Source organism: Ranitomeya variabilis, chromosome 2, assembly GCF_051348905.1.
Source record: "Ranitomeya variabilis isolate aRanVar5 chromosome 2, aRanVar5.hap1, whole genome shotgun sequence".
Taxonomy (NCBI): domain Eukaryota; kingdom Metazoa; phylum Chordata; class Amphibia; order Anura; family Dendrobatidae; genus Ranitomeya; species Ranitomeya variabilis.
In genome coordinates, this window is record NC_135233.1 from 595,584,641 (window position 1) to 595,611,166 (window position 26,526).

The 26,526-nt window shown below is 45.6% G+C and overlaps 1 protein-coding gene across 1 annotated transcript in view; it reads right to left on the minus strand.

Annotated features, from left to right (window-relative positions):
* The window catches only part of LOC143807172 (serine/threonine-protein kinase Nek11-like), a 344,541-nt gene that overhangs the window by 164,989 nt on the left and 153,026 nt on the right, over positions 1-26,526 (minus strand). Inside the window, exon 6 of the mRNA XM_077288448.1 lies at positions 3,910-4,033. Within this exon, the coding sequence (XP_077144563.1) occupies positions 3,910-4,033 (124 nt within the window). The remainder of the gene's footprint in view (positions 1-3,909; positions 4,034-26,526) is intronic.

Consider the following 26,526-nt stretch of genomic DNA (forward strand, 5'->3'; position numbering starts at 1 on the left):
TAGGCCCCATGGCTACCCAGAGAAAGTACTGACCGATCAGGGGCCTGCATTCGAAGCGGAAGTGTTCCAAGAATTCTGTCAGCTGTACGGGTGTAAGAAAATCAGAACCACCCCGTACCACCCTCAAACCAACGGGATGTGCGAGAAGATGAACCAGGTAGTAATCGATTTATTGAAGACCTTGCCTGTGGAGGAACGGAACCTGTGGCCGACAAAGTTGCCTGACCTGGTGGATATGTACAACCACATCCCAGTAAGTTCCACCAACTGTACTCCAGCGTACCTGATGCGAGGAAGATCTAGTCGGTTACCCGTTGATCTGGACATGGGGGTCCTAGTACCCGAAGATACCTCGCCGGAGGCAGATTGGGATACAGAAAGGCAGCGAAGATACCGCGAAGTACAGGAGTGTGTAGAGAGAAGTCTCGCCCAGGCTAGGCAGAAACAGGAAAGGGACTACAATCAACACGCTCCTGCGATTCCCCTGTCACCTGGTGAGCAAGTGCTTAAACGAAAGAGGAGGTTACACAAGCTCGATGACCAATGGGAAGCGGAACCGTATACCATCTTGCCATCCGACTTCGACAACACTAAGGTCTGTCTCATCAGCAAGGACAGAGGGGAGACCTCGACAGCGGTATCCAGGGATCACCTTAAGGTCTGCCCCGATAAATTGAAAGAGAGGGGCACGGCCCCAGAAATCTCCCCGCCGGTGGAAAAGGAGAAAATGTTCCATACTGTCCTTGGTGACTTTCCCCAGTCCTGGACTCAGATAAACCAAGCCGTTGTGGTACCTGTCGTAATGTTTCAACAGCCGGACCCCCCAGAAACAATGGTGGTACCAGATCATCTGGCTCCACTACCTCAACAAGCCTTACCTGATGAAGCCCTGCCAACCGTTGAACCGACAAATCCTCCCTCTGGTATCGGTGAATCTGCTGTACCCACTGTTGATAGCAGCAGCTCTGAGAGCCCTAACCTGCCAGTGCTACCCCGACTCACTAGAAGTGTAGCTAGAAGACAGTGCACTACACCAGCGGTAGCAAGCATAGCGGGCCCTGTTAGGCCAATAGCAACCCCTGTGCTGCGAAGGTCCACACGCAGCACTCAAAACCAAACTCCCCTCCGCTACAAACCTTGGAGGTATTAATAAGGGCTGCTCTTTAGTTGAGAATGTTTTTGTATATATCTTTTGTTACAGGTTTTAAATGGACAATAGAGTAATGGACGGTGAATTGCTCAAAAACTTTCAAAAAGGGGGGACCCCTTTGTTTACCCGGGGTCCCCGCTGTTTCAACCACTGAACTGAGAGTCATAAACTGTGCATGACCTAGCTTTCGCAACGTTCAAGAATCCTCACCTCCCATAAAGGGAAGCACTGTTATGTTTAATTGTTATGCTATTTCAAAATTCTGTGTGTTTTCTGTTAACATGTATTGTTGTTCTTGTTTTCCCAGTCCCGGAGTACTGGATTTAACCGGGGGGGAGTGCAGCACCCCAGAGTCCTGGTTGTTGCAGTACTGTGGCTCCGCCACTATGGGGAGCTATGGTACGTCTGATTGCACTAAAGGAGTTTCTCTGATCAGGTAACACCTCACTACACTTCACACTCCGGCCACCAGGGGGGGTGGTCCTATTTAGTAGGCCACTCCTCACACTATGGTAAAACTGGGGGTTGGACAGGAAGAGAGAGAGAAGTAGCTGGGAAGAGCTAGTGAGAGGACCTGTCAGGGATGGGATCCTGGCAGACTCCTCAGAGCAGAACTAACCAGTGCACAACGGGAATACAGTAAAGAAGTATTGGGACCAGAAGGAGTCGTGCTGTTAGACCGAGGCAACATCCTTCTGAGGCGCAAACAGTCGGTGGCCGGAACGCCGAGCAAGTAAGAGACTTTAAGTACACTGCAAACCACGGCCGGACAGCTAATTACAGGTTGGCTGTCCCACTTAACACCTAAGCAGACAACGGAGGCAGCTGTGGGAGAGGGGCGACTCTAGGGTCCCGGAAGAACTCCAGGCCTACCCCGTCATACGGGTGCGTCCTACCATATCACCTGGAGGACGAAGAGAACGAACAAATAGAGACAGACAGAAACAGTTGTGAGGACTATCCCGGGAGCTCAGCAGGGAAGAACTACAACACCCAGCGCTAGAAGGTAGACACTGATTCCCACCTGTAAAGAGAACTCCTGATGTGCCTTTGGACCGGCCGGTCTCTGACAACCCAGTTAACAGCGCTCTGGACTGAGGTCTCCAAAACCTTCAGTAAAGAGGTAAAGAGACTGCAACCTGGTTTCCTCGTTATTTACCGCGACTTGCACCCCACAACTGCACCATTATCACCGCTTATTGCACCGGACGTCCCCCACTGACAGACAGGGCCACGGACCGGGTCTAGCCACCGTGACAACCCCAGGACTGAGACCCAGAAGCCCGGCTCCGGGTACCCCTAGGCCCTGCGGCGGTGTGGGGGCGCTCCATATGTACACAGTGACTGCACCAGCAGAATAGTGAGTGCAGCTCTGGAGTATAATACAGGATGTAAATCAGGATCATCACAGGATCAGTAATGTATGTACAGAGTGACTGCACCAGCAGAACAGTGAGTGCAGATCTGGAGTATAAAACAGGATGTAACTCAGGATCAGTAATGTAATATATGTACAGTGACTGCATCAGCAGAATAATGAGTGCAGCTCTGGGGTATAATACAGGATGTAACTCAGGATCAGTAATGTAATGTATGTACACAGTGACTGCACCAGCAGAATAGTGAGTGCAGCTCTGGGGTATAATACAGGATGTAACTCAGGATCAGTAATGTAATATATGTACACAGTGACTGCACCAGCAGAATAGTGAGTGCAGCTCTGGGGCATAATACAGGATGTAACTCAGGATCAGTAATGTAATGTATGTACACAGTGACTGCACCAGCAGAATAGTGAGTGCAGCTCTGGAGTATAATGCAGGATGTAACTCAGGATCAGTAATGTATGTACACAGTGACTGCACCAGCAGAATAGTGAGTGCAGCTCTGGGGTATAATACAGGATGTAACTCAGGATCAGTGATGTAATGTATGTACACAGTGACTGCACCAGCAGAATAGTGAGTGCAGCTCTGGAGTATAATACAGGATGTAACTCAGGATCAGTAATGTAATGTATGTAGACAGCAACTGCACCAGAAGAATAGTGAGTGAGTGCAGCTCTGGGGTATAATACAGGATGTAACTCAGGATCAGTAATGTAATGTATGTACACAGTGACTGCACCAGCAGAATAGTGAGTGCAGCTCTGGGGTATAATACAGGATGTAACTCAGGATCAGTAATGTAATGTATGTACATAGTGACTGCACCAGCAGAATAGTGAGTGCAGCTCTGGAGTATAATACAGGATGTAACTCAGGATCAGTAATGTAATGTATGTAGACAGCGACTGCGCCAGCAGAATAGTGAGTGCAGCTCTGGGGTATAATACAGAATGTAACTCAGGATCAGTAATGTAATGTATGTAGACAGCGACTGCACCAGCAGAATAGTGAGTGCAGCTCTGGAGTATAATACAGGATGTAACTCAGGATCAGTAATGTAATGTATGTACACAGTGACTGCACCAGCATTATAGTGAGTGCAGCTCTGGAGTATAATACAGGATGTAACTCAGGATCAGTAATGTAATGTATGTACATAGTGACTGCACCAGCAGAATAGTGAGTGCAGCTCTGGAGTATAATACAGGATGTAATTCAGGATCAGTAATGTACAGTATGTACACAGTGACTGCACCAGCAGAATAGTGAACACAGCTCTGGAGTATAATACAGGCTGTAACTCAAGATCAGTACAGGATGTTATACTTTTTATATAGATTCATTCTCTATAACATGCAGTTTGTGACTCACCAGATATCGCACTTTGTGTTGTATCCGGTGTTAGAAAACAGCTCGGGGCTCATGTAGGAAGCAGTCCCTGTTATAGTAGTGGCCATATCAGGTGGAGCAAGGATACGTGACACACCAAAGTCACCTAACACACAAACCAAGATAATTTCATTAGATTAATTTCCTGTATGATAATCCACCTAATAGTTACACTTTGGCCGCAAATACGTAATAGCAGAATGCTATAAAATTCACTCATTTTCTACCTTTTATAGCATAACTGGAAATATAAATATCAGGCCATTGTAATCTAGATGATGTTCTCAGGAGGCTTGACATATAGTAAGGAAATATTGTAGTTAAAAGCAACTTTTCAAATAACGATTTAAAAAAAAAAACTAATAATTTGCACTTTATTCAAAATGATAAATATAAATGCTTTCACCACACTTTACTTACAATACACATTGTTCTTGCATATTCCTTATACAAACATGCACACAATCGTATATAAAATACATACAGTTATATGAAAAAGTTTGGGCACCCCTATTAATCTTAAGCTTAATGTTTTATAAAAATTGTTTTTTTTGCAACAGCTATTTCAGTTTCATATATCTAATAACTGTTGGACACAGTAATGTTTCTGCCTTGAAATGAGGTTTATTGTACTAACAGAAAATGTGCAATCTGCATTCAAACAAAATTTGACAGGTGCATAAGTATGGGCACCCTTATCATTTTCTTGTTTTAAATACTCCTACCTACTTTTTACTGACTTACTAAAGCACTTTTTTTGGTTTTGTAACCTCATTGAGCTTTGAACTTCATAGCCAGGTGTATGCAATCATGAGAAAAGCTACTTAAAGTGGCCACTTGCAAGTTGTTCTCCTGTTTGAATCTCCTCTGAAGAGTGGCATCATGGGCTCCTCAAAACAACTGTCAAATGATCTGAAAACAAAGATTATTCAACATAGTTGTTCAGGGGAAGGATACAAAAAGCTGTCTCAGAGATTTAACCTGTCAATTTCCACTGTGAGGAACATAGTAAGGAAATGGAAGAACACAGGTACAGTTCTTGTTAAGGCCAGAAGTGGCAGGCCAAGAAAAACATCAGAAAGGCAGAGAAGAAGAATGGTGAGATCAGTCAAGGACAATCCTCAGACCACCTCCAGAGAGTTGCAGCATCAACTTGCTGCAGATGGTGTCACTGTGCATTGGTCAACTATACAATGCACTTTGCACAAGGAGAAGCTGTATGGGAGAGTGATGCGAAAGAAGCCGTTTCTGCAAGCACGCCACAAACAGAGTCGGCTGAGGTATGCAAAAGCACATTTGGAGAAGCCAATTTCTTTTTGGAAGAAGGTCCTGTGGACTGATGAAACCAAGATTGAGTTGTTTGGTCATACAAAAAGGCGTTATGCATGGCGGCCAAAAAACACAGCATTCCAAGAAAAACACTTGCTACCCACAGTAAAATTTGGTGGAGGTTCCATCATGCTTTGGGGCTGTGTGGCCAATGCCACCACCAGAGATCTTGTTAAAGTTGAGGGACGCATGGATTCCTCTCAGTATCAGCAGATTCTTGACAATAATGTTCATGAATCAGTGACAAAGTTGAAGTTACGCAGGGGATGGATCTTTCAGCAAGACAATGATCCAAAACACCGCTCCAAATCTACTCATGCATTCATGCAGAAGAACAATTACACTGTTCTAGAATGGCCATCCCAGTCCCCAGACCTGAATATCATTGAACATCTGTGGGATCATTTGAAGAGGGCTGTCCATGCTCGGCGACCATCAAACTTAACTGAACTGGAATTGTTTTGTAAAAAGGAATGGTCAAAAATACCTTCATCCAGGATCCAGGAACTCATTAAAAGCTACAGGAAGCGACTAGAGGCTGTTATTTTTGCAAAAGGAGGATCTACCAAATATTAATGTCGCTTTTCTGGTGAGGTGCCCATACTTATGCACCTGTCAAATTTTGTTTGAATGCAGATTGCACATTTTCTGTTAGTACAATAAACCTCATTTCAAGGCAGAAACATTACTGTGTCCAACAGTTATTAGATATATGAAACTGAAATAGCTGTTGCAAAAAAAAAAATTTTTTAAAAACATAAAGCTTAAGATTAATAGGGGTGCCCAAACTTTTTCATATAACTGTATATACACATAACACGTTTGTACTAGGAATATGTGAGAACAATTTTAATTAGCCCTTTCCTCAGCTTGAAATGTAACTAAAAAATGGCAATTATCAGGAACAGTGGAGGTCAAGATAAGATCTGGAAGACCAAGCAAAATTTCAGTGAGAGCTACTCCTAGGTTTGCAAGAGATGAAAATCAGAACCACCCGCTTGACTGCAAAAGATATCCAGAAAGATTTAACAGACTCTGGAATTGTGGTACATTGTTCTACTGTTCAGGGACACCTGCACAAAAATGGCCTTCATAAAAGAGTCATCAGAATAAAACCTCTCCTTCTTCCTTAGTGAAGACTCATAAAATTCAGTATCAGAAGTCTGCAAAAGAACATCTAATCAAGCCTGATGAATTTTGAAAACAAGTCCTGTGGATCGATGAGGTTAAAATAGAACTCTTTGACCACAATGATCAAATGTATGCATGGAGAAAAAGGATACAGAATATCAGGAAAATAATTTTTGCCAACCATTAAGCATGGGTGTGGATCAATCATGCTTTGGGGTTGTGTTGCAGCCAATAGCACGGGGAACATTTCACAGATAGAGGGAAGAATGGATTCAATGAAATTTCAACAAGTTCTTCATACAAAGGTATATGCTAATTGCCTCTTCAGATAGAAAGAGGACTTGAACTCTATAGCGCGACCTGCTGGAAGTAGCGATCCTACAAGTCAAGGAACCCTTTAAAAAAGCTGAAGTTGAAAAGCAGATGGCTTCTAAATAGACGACCTCAAAATGCGCGAGGTTGTACAATGGCCCTTACAGTCCCCTGATCTGAACATCATTAAAAATCTGTGGCAAGACCTCAAAATAGCAGAGGATGCAAAACTCAGGAATCTCACAGAACTGGAGACATTTTGCAAGGCAGAATTGATGAAAACCCCTCAAACAAGTTTTGAAAGACTCTTGCCTGGCTACAAAAAGTGTTTAGGAGACCTCTGGCTGTCATGCCAACCAACCGGTGACACGCGATCACATGATGCGGGTCACCGGTGGGCGGATTTTCGGCATGATTACCAGAAGCGCTTGTTAAATGCCCCTGTCAGAGTTTGACAGCGGCATATAACAGGTTAATAGCAGTGGGTGGATCGCGATTCCAACCGCGGCTATTACTGGCACATGTCAGCTGTTCAAAACAGCTGATATGTGCCGAGAAAGATGTGGGCTCACCGCCGGAGCCCAAATCAAAGGGAGGGAGTCCGACATCGGTGTACTATTACTCCCGATGTCAGAAAGGGGTTAAAATATAAAAGTTGAATATATATATTATATTTTTTTATTTTTTTGCCTAAAATACTAAGAAAAAGTGTCATCTTTAACTTTAGGCCTTTTAGAGATAATTTCATCTTCAACTTGCTTAACTGTACACAATAACAGTAACTTTGATCTGGGGTGCACAAACATTTACATGCCACTGTAGAGACAAACCTAACACAAGCTTAGTACAACTTCATAACATGAGAGGCAGAGACATGGGAGGACATACTGTCAAGGTGAAAATATATTTCTTATATATCTTTCTGTACTTTTATACTCTTATACTGTGAAACAATAAGTTTTTCCTATCTGCTAGCTAATGCATATGTAATTGTATTTAAAGATGGTTGCCAGTGTTCAGTTTCGTTTCAGGTTAGTGACCGAAGGGTTAAGTCATTTCTTTGGAAATCGAAACTTAAGGAATGTGAAGAAAAGGAGGATCCACCAGAAGACGTCAGAACAAATCAGAAAGACTGAATGCTAGCTTAAACCCCGCCTAATGCACGCCTTCCCCTAACACTCAATATAGTATTGTGTATTTTAGAATAAAGCCAGTTGTTGTGACCGTTGCAGACATGAGTAGATGCACGGGCATTCAATTGAGATTGAATCAGCACTTTGTCTGAGTCATTCTTACCCGGTACCAAATGCTCGGCTCATGCTTATAGTTTAATTTGGAATGACTGGTGAATGAGGATTTATATTGTCGTTTACGACCCCGACAATTTGGCGCGACCAACGTGGGGCGTGGCCAGCGATCCGAGGCCCCCTGGACCCATGCCTGGATGTCTGTGGATGATACCCGTAGTGGCTGACCTCGAGGACTGATCACCCTCCGTACACGGTAAGTGGCGATCATGTACATTGTATATGTCACACTTGCTAGTGTCTCAGCCGTTATTGGTTTGTCTGTAGTCTCCTTGGGTCCGGGAGGTGAATGATCGAGTGGTGAGATCAAACGTGATCCTGTGCCACGCTCTGAACCAGCAACTGAGAGACGTCGCATCCTGTGCGACCTCTGTACACCACACCTCCCCCACCGGTCATTGTACTCCATTCAACCATCCTACCCGTGACTGTTGTCTAGTAGTGAAGTGGACTGAAAAAAAAAAATTGAGCCAGTTGTAGATTGTGGGGCAGCTTAGAGAAAGGGATAGGAGACGCAGCCTCTGTGATATTGTGCTGACAGGTAAATAAGGCGTTCCGTGAGGGGACCACCTGTCCAGACAGGTAACTAAGGCGTTCCGTGAGGGGACCACCTGTCCAGGCAGGTAACTAAGGCGTTCCGTGAGGGGACCACCTGTCCAGGCAGGTAAATAAGGCGTTCCGTGAGGGGACCACCTGTCTAGTTAGGTAACCTAAGACGTTCCGTGAGGGGACCACCTATATTTTTGTGGAGGGGTCTCATTAGGAGGCTGCCTCCCGACTGTTTGGGATATCGTGGCAGGATAGTCTGTTAATCACTGTTGTTCAGGTTAGGGATGGAAATATTGAGCGCGAGGCTCTTTTCCTAGTACGTCGAACGTGAGGCTCCATACTGTGGAACACAGTGTTGAAGATCGCTGCCAGTGGTTTTACTGCAGAAAATCATAGTATCCTGGGAGCCAAGCTGCGTATCTTAAAGCAGAAGAAGTCAGTGCCCCACAAGTTAGATGAGGATGCTGTGGAAGTCAAGACAATAGTCACGGGAGGGCAAGAGACAGTCAAGAAGCTTATCTGCGAGTTGCGCGAAGCTTAAAGAACAAAGGATGAAGATAGGTTGATGGAGGGGAGGATCAGACAATGCGGAGCCCGTGTTTGGTTATAAAATGCCTTTGAACTGTGATCTTATAGATTGTAAAATGGCCGCCGTGCCACTGATGATGAAAATGCAGTCTCAGCCAGCGCCCTGTAATGGCGGCGGAAAGAGATCTCCAGAAGTGTAGGTGTGTCCTGTTTGTGTTGTGCAGAATCCAACCTGGGTGGAGACCTGCCTTGTGTGTGCGTACAGACCGTCCTTGGGGCTCCGCCCAGACCACGGAGGATTATAGGAAAGTTTTGTAGAAATTAGGTCTGAAAACTGCTGTAATTTGTGACTTTGTAGAGGATACGGAGCTTTGTATCAGTGCTGTGTACTGTAGGGGAGGGGCGAGGCAGACCGCTGCGAGATTTCTTTGTCAGTTCTTCTTCTTTCTCCTTATCTACGCTATGTGCCGGAGAAGGAAGGGGGGCAAAGAGCTGGGCTCAATATTCTCCCTTGTACGCTGAGGAATTCTGTGCTGTTTCTAGTAGTCTTTTTTTTCTCTGTGTAGAGGAATGCTGTGATCTCTTATCTCTGTGTCCTTGGAATGGAGAGAGCACTGTCATGTTCTCAATGGCAAGAGAACATAGCATCAGCATATATAGGAACTAGCTCTTGGAAGATGGGAACTGAGCTGACCATGAACTAAACCTAACGCACAACTAGCAGTGGCCGGGTAGCATGCCTACGTTGATTCTAGATGCCCAGCACCAGCCGGAGGACTAAATAATGCTAGCAGAGGAAAATATTAGTCCTAGCTCACCTCTAGAGAAATACCCCGAAAGGAGACAGAGGCCCCCCACATGTATTGGCGGTGAATTAAGATGAAATAACAAACGTAGTATGAAAATAGGTTTAGCAAATTTGAGGTGCACTTACTACATAGCAGAAGACAGAAAGGACACTTTCATGGTCAGCTGAAAACCCTATCAAAACACCATCCAGAAATTACTTTAAAACTCTGGCATTAACTCATAACACCAGAGTGGCAATTCCTGTTCACAAGAGCTTTCCAGACACAGTAACGAAACTACAGCTGTGAACTGGAACAAAAATGCAAAAACAAACATGGACAAGAGTCCAACTTATCTAGTAGTTGTCTAGGAGCAGGAACAAGCACAGAGAGGCTTCTGATAACATTGTTGACCGGCAAGCAACTAACAGAGCAGCAAGGTTATATAGCGACTCCCACATCTTGATGGGAACAGGTGAACAGAGAAGATGAAAACACCAGTTCAATTCCACCAGTAGCCACCGGGGGAGCCCAGAATCCAAATTCACAACAGTACCCCCCCCTCAAGGAGGGGGCACCGAACCCTCACCAGAACCACCAGGGCGATCAGGATGGGCCCTATGAAAGGCACGAACCAGATCAGAGGCATGAACATCAGATGCATTCACCCAAGAATTATCCTCCTGGCCGTATGCCTTCCACTTGACCAGATACTGGAGTCTCCGTCTGGAAACACGAGAGTCTAAGATTTTCTCCACAACGTACTCCAACTCACCCTCAACCAACACCGGAGCAGGAGGCTCAACGGAAGGCACAACCGGTACCTCATACCTGCGCAATAATGACCGATGAAAAACGTTATGAATAGAAAAGGATGCAGGGAGGTCCAAACGGAAGGAAACAGGGTTAAGAATCTCCAATATCTTATACGGGCCGATGAACCGAGGCTTAAACTTAGGAGAAGAGACCCTCATAGGGACAAAACGAGAAGACAACCACACCAAATCCCCAACACAAAGCCGAGGACCAACACGACGGTGGCGGTTGGCAAAAAGCTGAGTCTTCTCCTGGGACAACCTCAAATTGTCCACCACCTGCCCCCAGATCTGATGCAATCTCTCCACCACAGCATCCACTCCAGGACAATCCGAAGATTCCACCTGACCAGAGGAAAATCGAGGATGAAACCCCGAATTACAGAAAAACGGGGACACCAAAGTGGCAGAGCTGGCCCGATTATTGAGAGCGAACTCTGCCAATGGCAAAAAAGCAACCCAATCATCCTGGTCAGCAGACACAAAACACCTCAGATATGTCTCCAGGGTCTGATTAGTCCGCTCGGTCTGGCCATTCGTCTGAGGATGGAAAGCGGACGAAAAAGATAAATCTATGCCCATCCTAGCACAGAATGCCCGCCAAAATCTAGACACGAATTGGGTCCCTCTGTCAGAAATGATATTCTCAGGAATACCATGCAAATGAACAACATTTTGAAAAAACAGAGGAACCAACTCGGAAGAAGAAGGCAACTTGGGCAGAGGAACCAAATGGACCATCTTAGAGAAACGGTCACACACCACCCAGATGACAGACATCTTCTGAGAAACAGGCAGATCTGAAATAAAATCCATCGAGATGTGCGTCCAAGGCCTCTTAGGAATAGGCAAGGGCAACAATAATCCACTAGCCCGAGAGCAACAAGGCTTGGCCCGAGCACAAACGTCACAAGACTGCACAAAGCCTCGCACATCTCGTGACAGGGAAGGCCACCAGAAGGACCTTGCCACCAAATCCCTGGTACCAAAAATGCCAGGATGACCTGCCAACGCAGAAGAATGAACCTCAGAGATGACTCTACTGGTCCAATCATCAGGAACAAACAGTTTATCAGGTGGGCAACGATCCGGTCTATCCGCCTGAAACTCCTGCAAGGCCCGCCGCAGGTCTGGAGAAACGGCTGACAATACCACTCCATCCTCAAGGATACCTGTGGGCTCAGAGTTACCAGGCGAGTCAGGCTCAAAACTCCTAGAAAGGGCATCCGCCTTAACATTCTTAGAACCCGGTAGGTATGACACCACAAAATTAAACCGAGAGAAAAATAATGACCAGCGCGCCTGTCTAGGATTCAGGCGCCTGGCGGTCTCAAGATAAATCAAATTTTTGTGGTCAGTCAATACCACCACCTGATGTCTGGCCCCCTCAAGCCAATGGCGCCACTCCTCAAAAGCCCACTTCATGGCCAAAAGCTCCCGATTCCCAACATCATAATTCCGCTCAGCGGGCGAAAATTTACGGGAAAAGAAGGCACAAGGCCTCATCACGGAGCAGTCAGAACTTTTCTGCGACAACACTGCCCCAGCTCCGATCTCAGAAGCGTCGACCTCAACCTGAAAAGGTAGAGCAACATCAGGCTGACGCAACACAGGGGCAGAGGAAAAACGGCGCTTAAGCTCCCGAAAGGCCTCCACAGCGTCAGGGGACCAATCAGCAACATCAGCACCCTTCTTAGTCAAATCGGTCAATGGCTTAGCAATATCCGAAAAACCAGCAATAAATCGACGATAAAAGTTAGCAAAGCCCAAAAATTTCTGAAGACTCTTAAGAGAAGAGGGCTGCGTCCAATCACAAATAGCTTGAACCTTGACAGGATCCATTTCAATGGAAGAGGGAGAAAAAATATATCCCAAAAAGGAAATCCTCTGTACCCCAAAAACACACTTAGAACCCTTCACACACAAAGAATTAGACCGCAAAACCTGGAAAACCCTCCTGACTTGCTGGACATGAGAGTCCCAGTCATCCGAAAAAATCAGAATATCATCCAGATACACAATCATAAATTTATCCAAATAATCGCGAAAAATATCATGCATAAAGGACTGGAAAACTGACGGAGCATTTGAAAGACCAAAAGGCATCACTAAATACTCAAAGTGGCCCTCGGGCGTATTAAATGCGGTTTTCCACTCATCCCCCTGCCTAATTCGCACCAAATTATACGCCCCACGAAGGTCAATCTTAGAGAACCACTTGGCCCCCTTTATGCAAGCAAACAAATCAGTCAGCAACGGCAATGGGTATTGATATTTTACAGTGATTTTATTCAAAAGCCGATAATCGATACATGGTCTCAAAGAGCCGTCTTTTTTTTGACACAAAGAAAAAACCGGCTCCTAAGGGAGATGACGATGGACGAATATGTCCCTTTTCCAAGGACTCCTTTATATATTCTCGCATAGCAGCATGTTCAGGCACAGACAGATTAAATAAACGACCCTTTGGGTATTTACTACCCGGGATTAAATCTATGGCACAATCGCACTCTCGGTGCGGAGGTAACGAACCAAGCTTGGATTCTTCAAAGACGTCACGATAGTCAGACAGGAACTCAGGAATTTCAGAGGGAATAGATGATGAAATGGAAACCACAGGTACATCCCCATGAGCCCCCTTACATCCCCAGCTCAACACAGACATAGCTCTCCAGTCGAGGACTGGGTTGTGAGATTGCAGCCAAGGCAATCCTAGCACCAAATCATCATGTAGATTATACAGCACCAGAAAGCGAATAATCTCCTGGTGATCCGGATTAATACGCATAGTTACTTGTGTCCAGTATTGTGGTTTATTATTAGCCAATGGGGTGGAGTCAATCCCCTTCAGAGGAATAAGAGTCTCCAAAGGCTCTAAATCATACCCACAGCGTTTGGCAAAGGACCAATCCATAAGACTCAAAGCGGCGCCAGAGTCGACATAGGCGTCCGTGGTAATAGATGACAAAGAGCAAATCAGGGTCACAGATAGAATAAACTTAGACGGTAAGGTGCAAATGGAAACAGATTTATCAAGCTTTTTAGTGCGCTTAGAGCATGCTGATATAACATGAGTAGAATCACCACAATAGAAACACAACCCATTTTTCCGTCTAAAATTCTGCCGCTCGCTTCGGGACAGAATTCTATCACACTGCATACTCTCTGGCGACTTCTCAGTGGACACCGCCAGATGGTGCACTGGTTTGCGCTCCCGCAAACGCCTATCGATCTGAATAGCCATTGTCATGGACTCATTCAGACCCGCAGGCACAGGGAACCCCACCATAACATCCTTAATGGCATCAGAGAGACCCTCTCTGAAAGTCGCCGCCAGGGCGCACTCATTCCACTGAGTAAGCACAGACCATTTACGGAATCTTTGACAGTAAATTTCCGCTTCATCTTGCCCCTGAGATAGGGACATCAAAGTTTTTTCTGCCTGAAGCTCCAAATGAGGTTCGTCATAAAGCAACCCCAAGGCCAGAAAAAACGCATCCACATTGAGCAACGCAGGATCCCCTGGTGTCAATGAAAAAGCCCAGTCTTGAGGGTCGCCCCGGAGCAAGGAAATCACAATCCTGACCTGCTGTGCAGGGTCTCCGGCAGAGCGAAATTTCAGGGACAAAAATAATTTGCAATTATTTCGAAAATTCTGAAACCCAGATCTATTCCCCGAGAAAAATTCCGGCAAAGGAATTCTCGGCTCAGATACAGGTGCATGACAAACAAAGTCTTGCAAATTTTGTACCTTCGTGGCGAGATTATTCAAACCTGCAGTTACACTCTGAAGATCCATTACAAACAGGTGGACACAGAGCCATTCAAAGATTAGAAGGAGAAAAAAAAAAAAAAAATTCTCAGCAGACTTCTTATTTCTCTCCTTTCTCAGCCAAGGATTTTAACCCTTTAGTGGCCGGTCAAACTGTCATGTTCTCAATGGCAAGAGAACATAGCATCAGCATATATAGGAACTAGCTCTTGGAAGATGGGAACTGAGCTGACCATGAACTAAACCTAACGCACAACTAGCAGTGGCCGGGTAGCATGCCTACGTTGATTCTAGATGCCCAGCACCAGCCGGAGGACTAAATAATGCTAGCAGAGGAAAATATTAGTCCTAGCTCACCTCTAGAGAAATACCCCGAAAGGAGACAGAGGCCCCCCACATGTATTGGCGGTGAATTAAGATGAAATAACAAACGTAGTATGAAAATAGGTTTAGCAAATTTGAGGTCCACTTACTACATAGCAGAAGACAGAAAGGACACTTTCATGGTCAGCTGAAAACCCTATCAAAACACCATCCAGAAATTACTTTAAAACTCTGGCATTAACTCATAACACCAGAGTGGCAATTCCTGTTCACAAGAGCTTTCCAGACACAGTAACGAAACTACAGCTGTGAACTGGAACAAAAATGCAAAAACAAACATGGACAAGAGTCCAACTTATCTAGTAGTTGTCTAGGAGCAGGAACAAGCACAGAGAGGCTTCTGATAACATTGTTGACCGGCAAGCAACTAACAGAGCAGCAAGGTTATATAGCGACTCCCACATCTTGATGGGAACAGGTGAACAGAGAAGATGAAAACACCAGTTCAATTCCACCAGTAGCCACCGGGGGAGCCCAGAATCCAAATTCACAACAGAGCACATACTGTAACGGTGTTCTCTGTATTTTCTCTGGTAGATCTGTGTCTGGTTTAAAGCGACAACATTGTTTTGAAGTATGAAGAAATATTATAATCTGGAATTTGAAAGTGAAATATAGTGCCTGGTTTTATAAGGAAATTTGTATCAGTGTAATTGAAAGATTGGTAAAAGAGTTGAGTAAAGCAAGCAATTAAAAATTTGGGATAGGGGGGGTCTCCCTGCTGGATAATATGGTCCCTCCCCAGGAAATTAAGCCTCTACTCCCGACTGTAAACCCTGTGCCCCTTACAGCAATATATATCCTGGATTGCCGAGAAGTTCTATGGGCGTCTTATGGTAGTGTTTAAAGATCTGGGATTCCCATTGTAATAAAAAGCCCATTCATACCTTTTTGTAGTAGACCCGATATTGAGATTTCCACTCCGGATGATATATTGAAAATAGTAAAGAGTTTTTTCAAAAGAATTTAGCCCAGTAGGAAAGACAAGGATTAAGTCACTAGCTGTAATAATTCTTGCTCGCTCACTGGCCCCCACCGCTGCAGCTGCGAGGTCACAGTGTTTCTTATCTCCATGTAACAGACTCCGGTTTCTGCCCCCCTCCTTTGTACATGTGAGTCCAGCTTCACACTCCAATACGCCTTTAACCCTGTATAGGAATCTAACTCCCTCCCAGCTGCCTTATGTCAATTTTCAGCTAGACTCTCCAGGAATCTGAAGTTTGTTTCCCTGTCATTCACGTTAATACATCACACCTCAGGGATCCCAGGTTCTTTTCTCAGTAGGGTATGGGGACATAATTACCCACCAGGCAGGAGCCATAGTGAACCCAGCTAACTCTACCCTGTCACATAGAGGTGGTTTGGCCCAACAGATAGCAAAAAAGGGGGGCCAGTCATAGCCCAAGAGTGTCAGGCCTACCTTGCCGCTCATGGCCCCTTGCGTCCAGGAGATGCTATGTCCACCCAAAGAGGGAATTTGCCCTGTGATATAGTGCTACACACTGCAGGCCCTAGATACTGATTACAAGACACCCGAGCACTGCCGTACAGTAATGCAGACTGCCTTGCAGACAGAGCTCACCTATGCAGGACATGCTACAGGTGTGCTGATTCAGCTTCATGGAGACAAACAGAGACCTGTTGCTTATTACAGCGGCCGCCTGGATACGGTGGCAAGACAAAGCCCCTTCTGTGTTCGGCCCGTGTTGTCTGTCCAGCTGTTGCTACACAAGTCTTCAGAGATTGTTTTGGATTACCCACTGATGGTCCACACCCCACACGATGTATATAGTATCTTTAACCAAGTACAACCTAGCCACATGTCCATGGCTAGACAGCTGCGACTTCAGTGTGCTATTCTCATGCCTACTAATGTGACTTTGAAAAGGTGCACTGTCCTAAACCCCGCTACTCTTCTCCTAGTTCCCCTGGATCCCAAGGGAGGAGGAGTAGGTGACATGAAGGTGACATGAAAAAGGACACTCTTTTTCTTTCTTTCTAGAATGGATCCAGAGGAACAAGATTAGGTTTCCAAACCACATGATTGTCTAGAATTGATGTCTCAGGAAACGGCTGGTTTCTAGTGTGCCTATTCTAATGCTGATTTTGAGCTTTTTGTAGATGGATCCCGTCACCAAGATGACTGAGGACGCTACTGTACCAGATATGCTGTGGTCTCAGAACATGAGGTAATCAAGGCAGAGTCAATGCCAGCTCATATGTCTGCACAAGAAGCAGAGCTCAAGGCGCTCACAGAAGCGTGCAAACTAGCAGAAGGTAAGACTGTAAACATCTACACTGATTCCAGGTATGCTTTTGGCATTACACACGGTTATGGGCCTATCTGGAGAGCCAGGGCTTTCCTGACAGCAAATGGCCACCCCTTTAAACGTGCTGAGGCAGTCCAGCAACTTATGAATGCACTACAGCTTCCCACCCAAACAGGCATCATAAAGGTAAAGGCACATACTAAAGGCACTGATGGACGGACAAAAGGGTAACGCACTGGCAGACCAGGCTGCCAAGAAAGCAGCAAGCACTCCTGTAGCCTCTCAAGTACATCACCTAGACACCCCACCATCTCCACTTGTGTTGAAAGACATCTTAGCCCGGTTACAAGAACAGGCAAGTAAGGAGGAGACAAATAGGTGGCAAAGGATAGGGGCTTGCTCTGATACCGTCACTGGACTATGGGGGAGGGGTGAAAAGGTCTGCCTACCACAGGTACTGTACCCAATGATGGCACAGGTTCTGCACGGGAATGTGCACCACTCGAAGACGGCCATGTGTGACACCCTACAGAAACAATGGATTGCCCTCCGGGTTTTCCACCTGCGCAGAAAGGCAGGTACAGAGCTGCATGATATGTGCCACACATAATCAGGGTAGGACAGTGAAAACCCCATCCAAACACACTCCCCGGCCCTTTAACCAATTCCAGAGACTGCAGATTGATTAAATTCAGTTACCCAGGGTAGGGATGTATGAGTATGTGTTGGTCTGCATTGATTTATTTTCAGGTTGGCCAGAAGCCTACCCAGTTGACAAAGCTACGGCTAAGACAACGGCGAAGAAACTGATGGCTGAGATCATATGCAGGTATGGAGTTCCTGAAGTCATTGAAAGCGATCGGAGTTCCCATTTTACTGGAGAGATCATGTCAGAGGTAATGGCAGCACTGGGGGTAAGTCAAGCATTGCATACTCCATCCGCAGAGCAGTGGAAGAGTGGAGAGACTAAATGGAACTCTTAAGCTTAAAATCCAGAAGGCAATGACAGAGACTGGTAAACCACGGACAGAATGTCTCCCTCTGGCTTTGTTTTCAGTAAGATATACCCCAAACAGGAAGACAGGACTGTCACCGTATGAGATTCTGTTTGGCAGGAGCCCCAATCTTGAATGTTTCTTTCCATAACAGTTGTAGCCCAAGTACCAGGACTTGACTAGCTATGTGCAGGCCTTACATGGACACCTTGCCAAAGTGCATTTAACTGTCTTCAGTTCTCTTCCAGACCCAGACAAGGTTCCTGGACACCATCCTTTTGTGCCAGGAGACCTGGTGTATGTGAAAAAGTTTGTGCGCAGAGATTGTCTCCAGACAAGATTTGAAGGACTTCACACGGTGATCCTGGTCACCCCCACTGCAGTAAAACTTGAAGGAAAGAGCACCTGGATTCACGCTTCACACTGTAAAAGAGACCGAACCAGTGTTTAGTCACAGAAGTGACTGAAGGGAAATGTTGCTGTTGTTTTTGATCCTGGAACTGAGGGCCATCCTCGCCCCTACCTCTTCGGCCCCTATTGTAAAAATAAGAATCCTGGTTCCACTATTCTCTGGGTAAACCTGACAGCCCCGGTAAAAATCTGGCGATTTGATTTCTGTGATGTAGTCAAGTGCCTTGAGACTGAACGGATAGTAGAGGGAACTATCCAGTTTTATATGTGTGTTACCAGACAATACAACAATGATTGTCATTATTGGTCAGATGCTGCCTGGAGTACAGGGAAAGATTGGGGATATAAACCTAGTGAAGCCATGTTCCCAAGGATGGGACGGGTAGGAGTCTTCGTGGGAGAATGCATCTAACAGCCCTTCTGCAACCACTTAGGGGCTGTAAATGGGGTAAAAGTTGTCACCCCCTCCTCCTGAATCTTGAAAGCCCCCAATCTGCTGATCTGCAGACGTTTGTACTGGGAAGATATTATAATTATGTATTTAGTAGTGGATACCATGGGAATTTAGGCCCAGGTGAGCGTTTGCAAAATGTAGTTAATAAAGTGATCCCCATTCCAGCTCTCAGTTGGCGAGAGGTTTTCTCCATAGAAACACAAACAGCCCCAAGGAAAAATCTATGGTTAGAATGGGTGAGATACAATGTAAGAGTCCAGAATATCTCTGTAGGATGTATTGCTTGTGCTGCTGCGAATACACACCTATACACACATGCATTGCTTTTTCCTGATGACAACACCACTGCCTGTGTCATGAATCTGTTGAAAGGTTTGAAGTCCACTGATTGCCCAGATTACGTCCCACTGATTCATAAGGAACCTAAACTAAAGGTCCCAGGAGAAGTAACCGTATTAGCTGACAATTATACCTGCTATAATTCCCACGACACCATAGGTACACTAGTAGGGATCTTCGAGACAGGTTTCTGCAAAGGGAGCAGTTCTCCAGATACTGATTTGCTAATCAAACATACAGAATATATGTACGACATTTATTGGTTATGTGGAGACGGTAAGCTCCGTCCTAGGTTGCCTAATGCCTGGATAGGCCAATGCACCCTTGTTAAACTAGCCATGCAGTTCAAGATTTTACCTTGGAATCCAGAGGTACCTGATGAACCTACCAGAAAAAGGAGAAGTCTCGATCAGCTGCACCTGAGTTATGAAGAAGATCCACTAGTATATATATTGATGCCATTGGAGTGCCAAGGGGGGTGCCTGACCAGTTTAAAGCCCAGAACCAGATTTATGCCGGCTTTGCTTCTATAGTACCACAGATGCAGATTAATAAAAATGTTGAATGGATCAAATATATATATTACAATGAACAAAGATTTGTCAATTATAGCTGTGATGCCTTTCAGGATATAGTTGAGGATTTGGGCCCTAACACTTGTATGACCCGTGCTGCAACCCGACCTAAGAGAATTACACTGAATCCTGTCCAGACAAGATCACATGCAGTGATATAAGAAGCTGACACAGGATTGTGGTTGGCGGATAGTGGGGACATTAACTTTTAGGAGTAGGCTGACAGTAATCCTTTTGGGAAGGAGCTGTAGACCAGCATGTCATGTCACTCCCCACCACCAGAGAACCAACCACATCAGGTAGGGTAAGACAGATACAGGAGTATTATCCCTGGAAGCCCTCTGACTAGCTAGCTACGCAAAAACATTTGGCTGACCCTGAGAACCAACCTTTCTCATTCTACAGACAAATAATGACCATATGATGGACGTATAAGTGCACCTGGGCAGGCCTAGGTAGTTAGTGAGCACAAAAACAGGTGACGTGCTAAGACGAAAATTAAGATTTTCTACAGATGTGACAAAGGAGAGAGTGTAGAGCTATACGTTGGACGGTTACAGCTGAAATGGGAAGACATGGAAAACAGTCCCATAAACCCACTTGATGTTAGAGTATTGGTAAATACATTCATTGACGGTATGACCAAAGATATACGAGACGAAATATAGACAGCCAGACCTGAATGGCGAAATGTAGATCCGAAAGGCCTGAAGGTTTCTAAAGAAGTTGAACAAATTAGGACAATAAGACGACGTGTCATGTATGTTGGAGTAGACACATCCTTCTTTTCCAGTTGGTTGGGTGGGCTCAAGGGATTCTTTCAACAGGCCTGTCTGGTACTGATTGCCCTCCTTATAATTGGATCGGTAATTTTCTGTTGTGTTATTCTTTGTATAAAAAGGTTATTGCCAAAGCAACTCCGACTGACACCTTCCTCAATCAAGAAGTAGATCCACCAGAGTACAATGGTACTGATCCAGGGGAGATCCCGAAGTACATTCCCCCTCAAGAGAGTAGACAGAACCCCCATTCTCAGATGATGCTAAGAGATTTAGTTTAGGGACAGTGGGAGAACTCCATGTGAGGTTAGTGAAGGGTTCAGATGCCTGGAGGCCTCTCACTAGGGGAGAGTTTCTGAGGTGTCTGGATGAAGGAATCCACCTCCCCTTTTCCCATCACATGGACAGTCTCGAAGGATCTTTCTTTAAGGGAAAAACTTAGTGTTTAGGGGGGATTGTCAAGGTGAAAATATATTTCTTATATATCTTTCTGTACTTTTATACTCTTATACTGTGAAACAATAAGTTTTTCCTATCTGCTAGCTAATGCATATGTAATTGTATTTAAAGATGGTTGCCAGTGTTCAGTTTCGTTTCAGGTTAGTGACCGAAGGGTTAAGTCATTTCTTTGGAAATCGAAACTTAAGGAATGTGAAGAAAAGGAGGATCCACCAGAAGACGTCAGAACAAATCAGAAAGACTGAATGCTAGCTTAAACCCCGCCTAATGCACGCCTTCCCCTAACACTCAATATAGTATTGTGTATTTTAGAATAAAGCCAGTTGTTGTGACCGTTGCAGACATGAGTAGATGCACGGGCATTCAATTGAGATTGAATCAGCACTTTGTCTGAGTCATTCTTACCCGGTACCAAATGCTCGGCTCATGCTTATAGTTTAATTTGGAATGACTGGTGAATGAGGATTTATATTGTCGTTTACGACCCCGACAATACCACATATGCAGCTTGTGCGGCTGCAACGGGGCCAGAGGCTCGGGGGGCCCCTGCAGGGCAGCTAATAATGAGGGCAATCTGGCCTATTTATCCAACCCTGAGGCTCCGGGGGGCCCCTGGCCAGATTGCCCTTATGTGCGGTGGGCAGAGAGAGATCCCTGCAGCTCCGCTACCTACCAGAGACAATGGCAGGAGAGCTGCAGCGTTCCGTCCGACGTCATTCAGCGAGGCGGCCACTGTGCCAGTGAGAGGAAGCTGACGGCGATGCTGCGGCTGCGGGAGAGCATGCGGAGAGGTGAGTTGTGCTGTGTGTGTTTGTGTGTAGCACTACGGGAGAGCGGGTGGAGAGGTGAGTGGTGCTGTGTAGGTGGAGGAGAGGGCAATGATGGGGGTGATGTGGGAGAAGGCAATGATGGGGGTGACAGAGAGGGCAATGATGGGGGTGGTGGGGGAGGAGGAAATGATGGAGCTGGTGGAATTGGGCAATGAAGGGGTGGTGGGGAGGAGGAAATGATGGAGGTGGTGGAATGGGCAATAATGGGGTGATGAGAAGGCAATGATGGGGGTGGAGGGGAAGAAGGCAATGATGGAGGTGGTGGAATGGGCAATGATGGTGGTGGTGGAAAGGACAATGATGGGGATAGTAGGGGAGAAAACAACGATGGAGGTGGTGGAATGGGCAATTTCTAGGGGTGGTGGGGAGGAAATGATAGGGGTGGTGGAATGGGCAATGATGGCGGTGGTGGGGGAGAAAGCAATGATGGAGGTGGTGGAATGGGCAATGATGGTGGTGGTGGAAAGGACAATGATGGTCGTGGTGAAAAAGGACAATGATGGTCATGGTGGAAAGCGCAATAATGGGGGTGGTGGGGGAGGAGGAAATGATGGAGGTGGTGGAATGGGCAATGATGGGGGTGCTGGGGAGAAGGCAATGATGGGGGTAGGGGGAGGACAATAATGGGTTGCGGGGGAGGAGGACAATGAAGGGTGTGGGGGATTGGGAAGGGAGGAAGGGGGATTTATAATGGATTTAGGAACGGGGAGGTGGAGGAAGACGTTATCGCTTCTTATGTTTAACACAGTCCCTTAGTATATAGTGTACTCACGTATTAGACAAAGCACAGTCCCTTAATATATAGTGTACTCACTTATTATGTATAACACCATCCTTAGTTTACTCTTTAATTATGTATAACACCGTCCCTTATTACATACTATCCTCTCTAGTTATATATGCTTCCTCTGCTGTTACATACAGTGCTGTCTCTTACATGATGTATTCTTGTTATTTTTGTTATTCACAGCGCCCTCTTTTATTACATAGTCCGCTCTCTTGTTAGATATAAAATGACTGCTGATGGAGGAGCCGGTGACCAGACTACCAGTCCATCATCTCCTCTATTAGAAAAGCTTTCATATGCTCCATCAGCCATCATTGCAATATACAGCTAACAAGACAGGACGGTATGTAATAGAAAACAGGGCTCTATATAATCCAATATGTAAGGGACGGTGATGTACATAACAAGAGAGGGCACCGTATAAGGGACAGCAATATACATAATAAAGGAGACTATGTAATATATATACACATGTATGTGTGTGTGGCTATATATATATATTATTATTTATATAGCACCATTGATTCCATGGTGCAGTACATGAGGAGGGGTTACATACAAATTACAGATATCACTTACAGTAAGCAAACTAACAATGACAGACTGATACAGAGGGGAGAGGACCCTGCCCTTGCGGATTTACATTCTACAGGATGGTGGGGAAGGAGACAATAGGTTGGGGGGTTGAGGCAGCTCCGGTGTTGGTGAGGGGGTAGCTCCGGTGGTGGTGAGGAGGCAGCGGGGTCAGTGCAGGCTGTAGGCTTTCCTGAAGAGATGGGTTTTCAGGTTCCGTCTGAAGGATCCGAATGTGGTTGATAGTCGGATGTGTAGGGGCACAGAATTCCAGAGGATGGGGGATATTCGGGGAAAAGCCTTGGAGGCGGTTGGGTGAGGATCAAATAAGTGTGGAGGAGAGAAGGAGGCGTTGGGAGGACTGGAGAATATGTGAGGGAAGATATTGGGAGATTAGGTCAGAGATATATGGAGGAGACAGGTTATATATATATATATATATATATGTGGCTTTGTCGCCATAAAAGGAGGGGGGCCCAAACACATTTCTTGCACAGGGGCTCTAAGCTGTCAGTGTCCATCCCTGGGCAGATATACAATGCCAGTATCTACTGTAGCAGGTTATAACACACAGGAATGGCAGCAGAGCTGAAGAGGTGTTGGTGATGAGTGAGTCATGCCTCTTAACCTATGGAAAACCAAATCCGCTGTGCACATGCTGCGGAAAATTCCACGTGGAGACGCTGCGGATTATTTTACGCAGCGTCAATTCTTTGTGCAGATTCTGCAGCATTTTACACCTATTCCATTACAGGAATCTGCAGGTGTAAAAATGCAGGCGAAATCCGCACAAAACCCACAGGGAATCCGCAGGTAAAACGCAGGTCATTTTACCTGCGGATTCTGCATAATACGCATGGAAAAATCCGCAGTTGACTCCGCAACGTGTGCACATACCCTAACATGGTACTATACACCGCATGGAAAACTGCTGCGGATCCGCAGGGCCAAATCCACTGATCCGCAGGCAAATCCGCAACATGTGCACATATCCTAATTGGAAGACTCCATTCTGTACATGTCGTGGGAATACTGCGACAGAGAGTGGCCAGGAGATTGCGGTGTCTGGTTACTTGAACTCCAGCATTGGTTAGAACGGCTTCACCATTATAATACTTGCTAGGGTTAATCAGTTCAGTTTATCTCCTGGAGCTCTCTATCATGGATTGCATTAGCTGTTCTGTGTTGAACACTACCCTCTGGCAAGCAGCACGAGCAGGGGAGAATGATTGAATGAAAAACCCGACGTGGGGTCCCCTTGTTTTTAAACCAACTCGGCAAAACTCACAGGTGTGTGCTGCTATTCTCAGGCTGGTAAGGGGCCATGGATAGCCTAAACACAGCAGCCTGCAGCTGCCCAGAAAAGGCTCATCTATTAGATGCGCCAATTCTGGAGCTTTACCTGGTTCTTGCCACTTGCCCTGTAGTGGTGGCAAGTGAGACACCTCACTACACCTCTTCATTACTAATCCTATAGTTGGTAAAGGGTTAAATAAACACCACACAGTAAGAATAAAGTATCTTAATGAAATTAACACACAGTTTTGCCATCTTTATTATACTGCTAATCCCAGCGACGCCCTCGATCTCCTGTAAAAAAAAAATGAAAATAATAAACCAACAATACACCATACCTGTCCAGCTTTCAGTCAGTCCCACGCCGTAATCCATATCTGAGGTATGGACAGTTTACAACCGGGAGCGGTGCTAATGCGACCGGCCCGGCTGTAAACTACTGGGGAATGAATGAGAAGCTGCTGTCTCATGCTCAGTAACTAACGGTGACGTCACAGTCTGTGCTCGCTGCTGGCATGAACTCCTGTGACATCATGACCGTGGGAGAATGCAAGCGATGAGGTCATGGCAGTTCAAGCTCTGTCACAGTGACATCATCACTTGCATTGTCCCACAGTCCTGAGGTAACAGGAGTTCATGCCAGCAGCAAGTACAGACAGCGTGCACAGACTGTGACGTCAGCGCTAGTTACCGAGCCTGTGCCTGCAGCTTCTCATTCATTCATTCTCCCCTGCTCGCGCTTCTCACCGGCAGAGCAGGGGAGAATGGATGACAGCCGGCTTCAGCACCAGCTGCCCGAGTACAGCGCTTACAGTGGCGCTACTTCCCTGGCGGCCGACCATGTGGTACTGAAGCGGCACACGGTGGTCACACGTGTGAAGCACATAGTACACACACGGACACTGATATCTCCAGTACCGTTTTTCCAGTACCGGAAATATCAGGACGTGTGAAACCAGCCTTACAAAAAGTTTCTCATGTGTGATTCCGGTATACTCAATCCTTGCCGGAACTCCAGTGCCCAAGCCCATATGGAGCTAAATGGGTCTCTGTATGGACAAAGCCTGGAGTTCCCCATTAATAAATTTCTCCCTTCGTTATTATGTACAGCATGATGTGTAATGTCTGTTTCTGTGTATGATTTTATATTCTGGAAGAAAAAGTAGAAAGCCAAAATAAATAGATTTATAATCCTCGTGCTGGAGGCTCAAATATATCAATAATCACTGTTCCCCTTGTTCCATGGCTCCGTGCGTCATCGGCTCAGGTTGACATTCTGTGTTGTTTGCATAAATCGACGTGGACTGCTCCCCTCGTCTCTGTGTACAGGTGGATACTTCAGGGTACTCCCTCTTGGTTTGCTGATTATTTACAGGTTCCATGCAGAATATTCTAATCATTTTAGCAATGTAACACTGGGAAGGCTCAAATATTTTTTTTTTTGGCACAGGAAATTATATTTTCATGACTTTCTGCAGAATAAATAATTGCAACATATGCTTGTGCCGTACTTGAATGAGATCACCTTAATCAACTGATTGCATTAAAATTATGATTGGATAGTTCTATGCCCAAATAAATTGACTAAAAACATCATTTTTAGCAGGTTGAAGGAGCCTAGCCACGGTTGGTCCCATGCCTCTCGCAAGAACGGGAGGGGGAATGAATAATTTAGGTAATTTTGCTAATTGCTATGTGTTCCTCTCTACTATACACACCACTGCATGAAGTTCAGTATGGATTATTATTAGTCCTGTATGGGAAGTGTCAGATGTATCAGTGAGGACTGTAAGAGCTTCTATATGGTTTATAGCTGCCACTTTTCATCTGCATTTAACAACATGCCAGGTCACAGCGTAATTGATTTTAATTACACGATTATTGGGATCGTGATTACATTTTGAGTATATGCACCG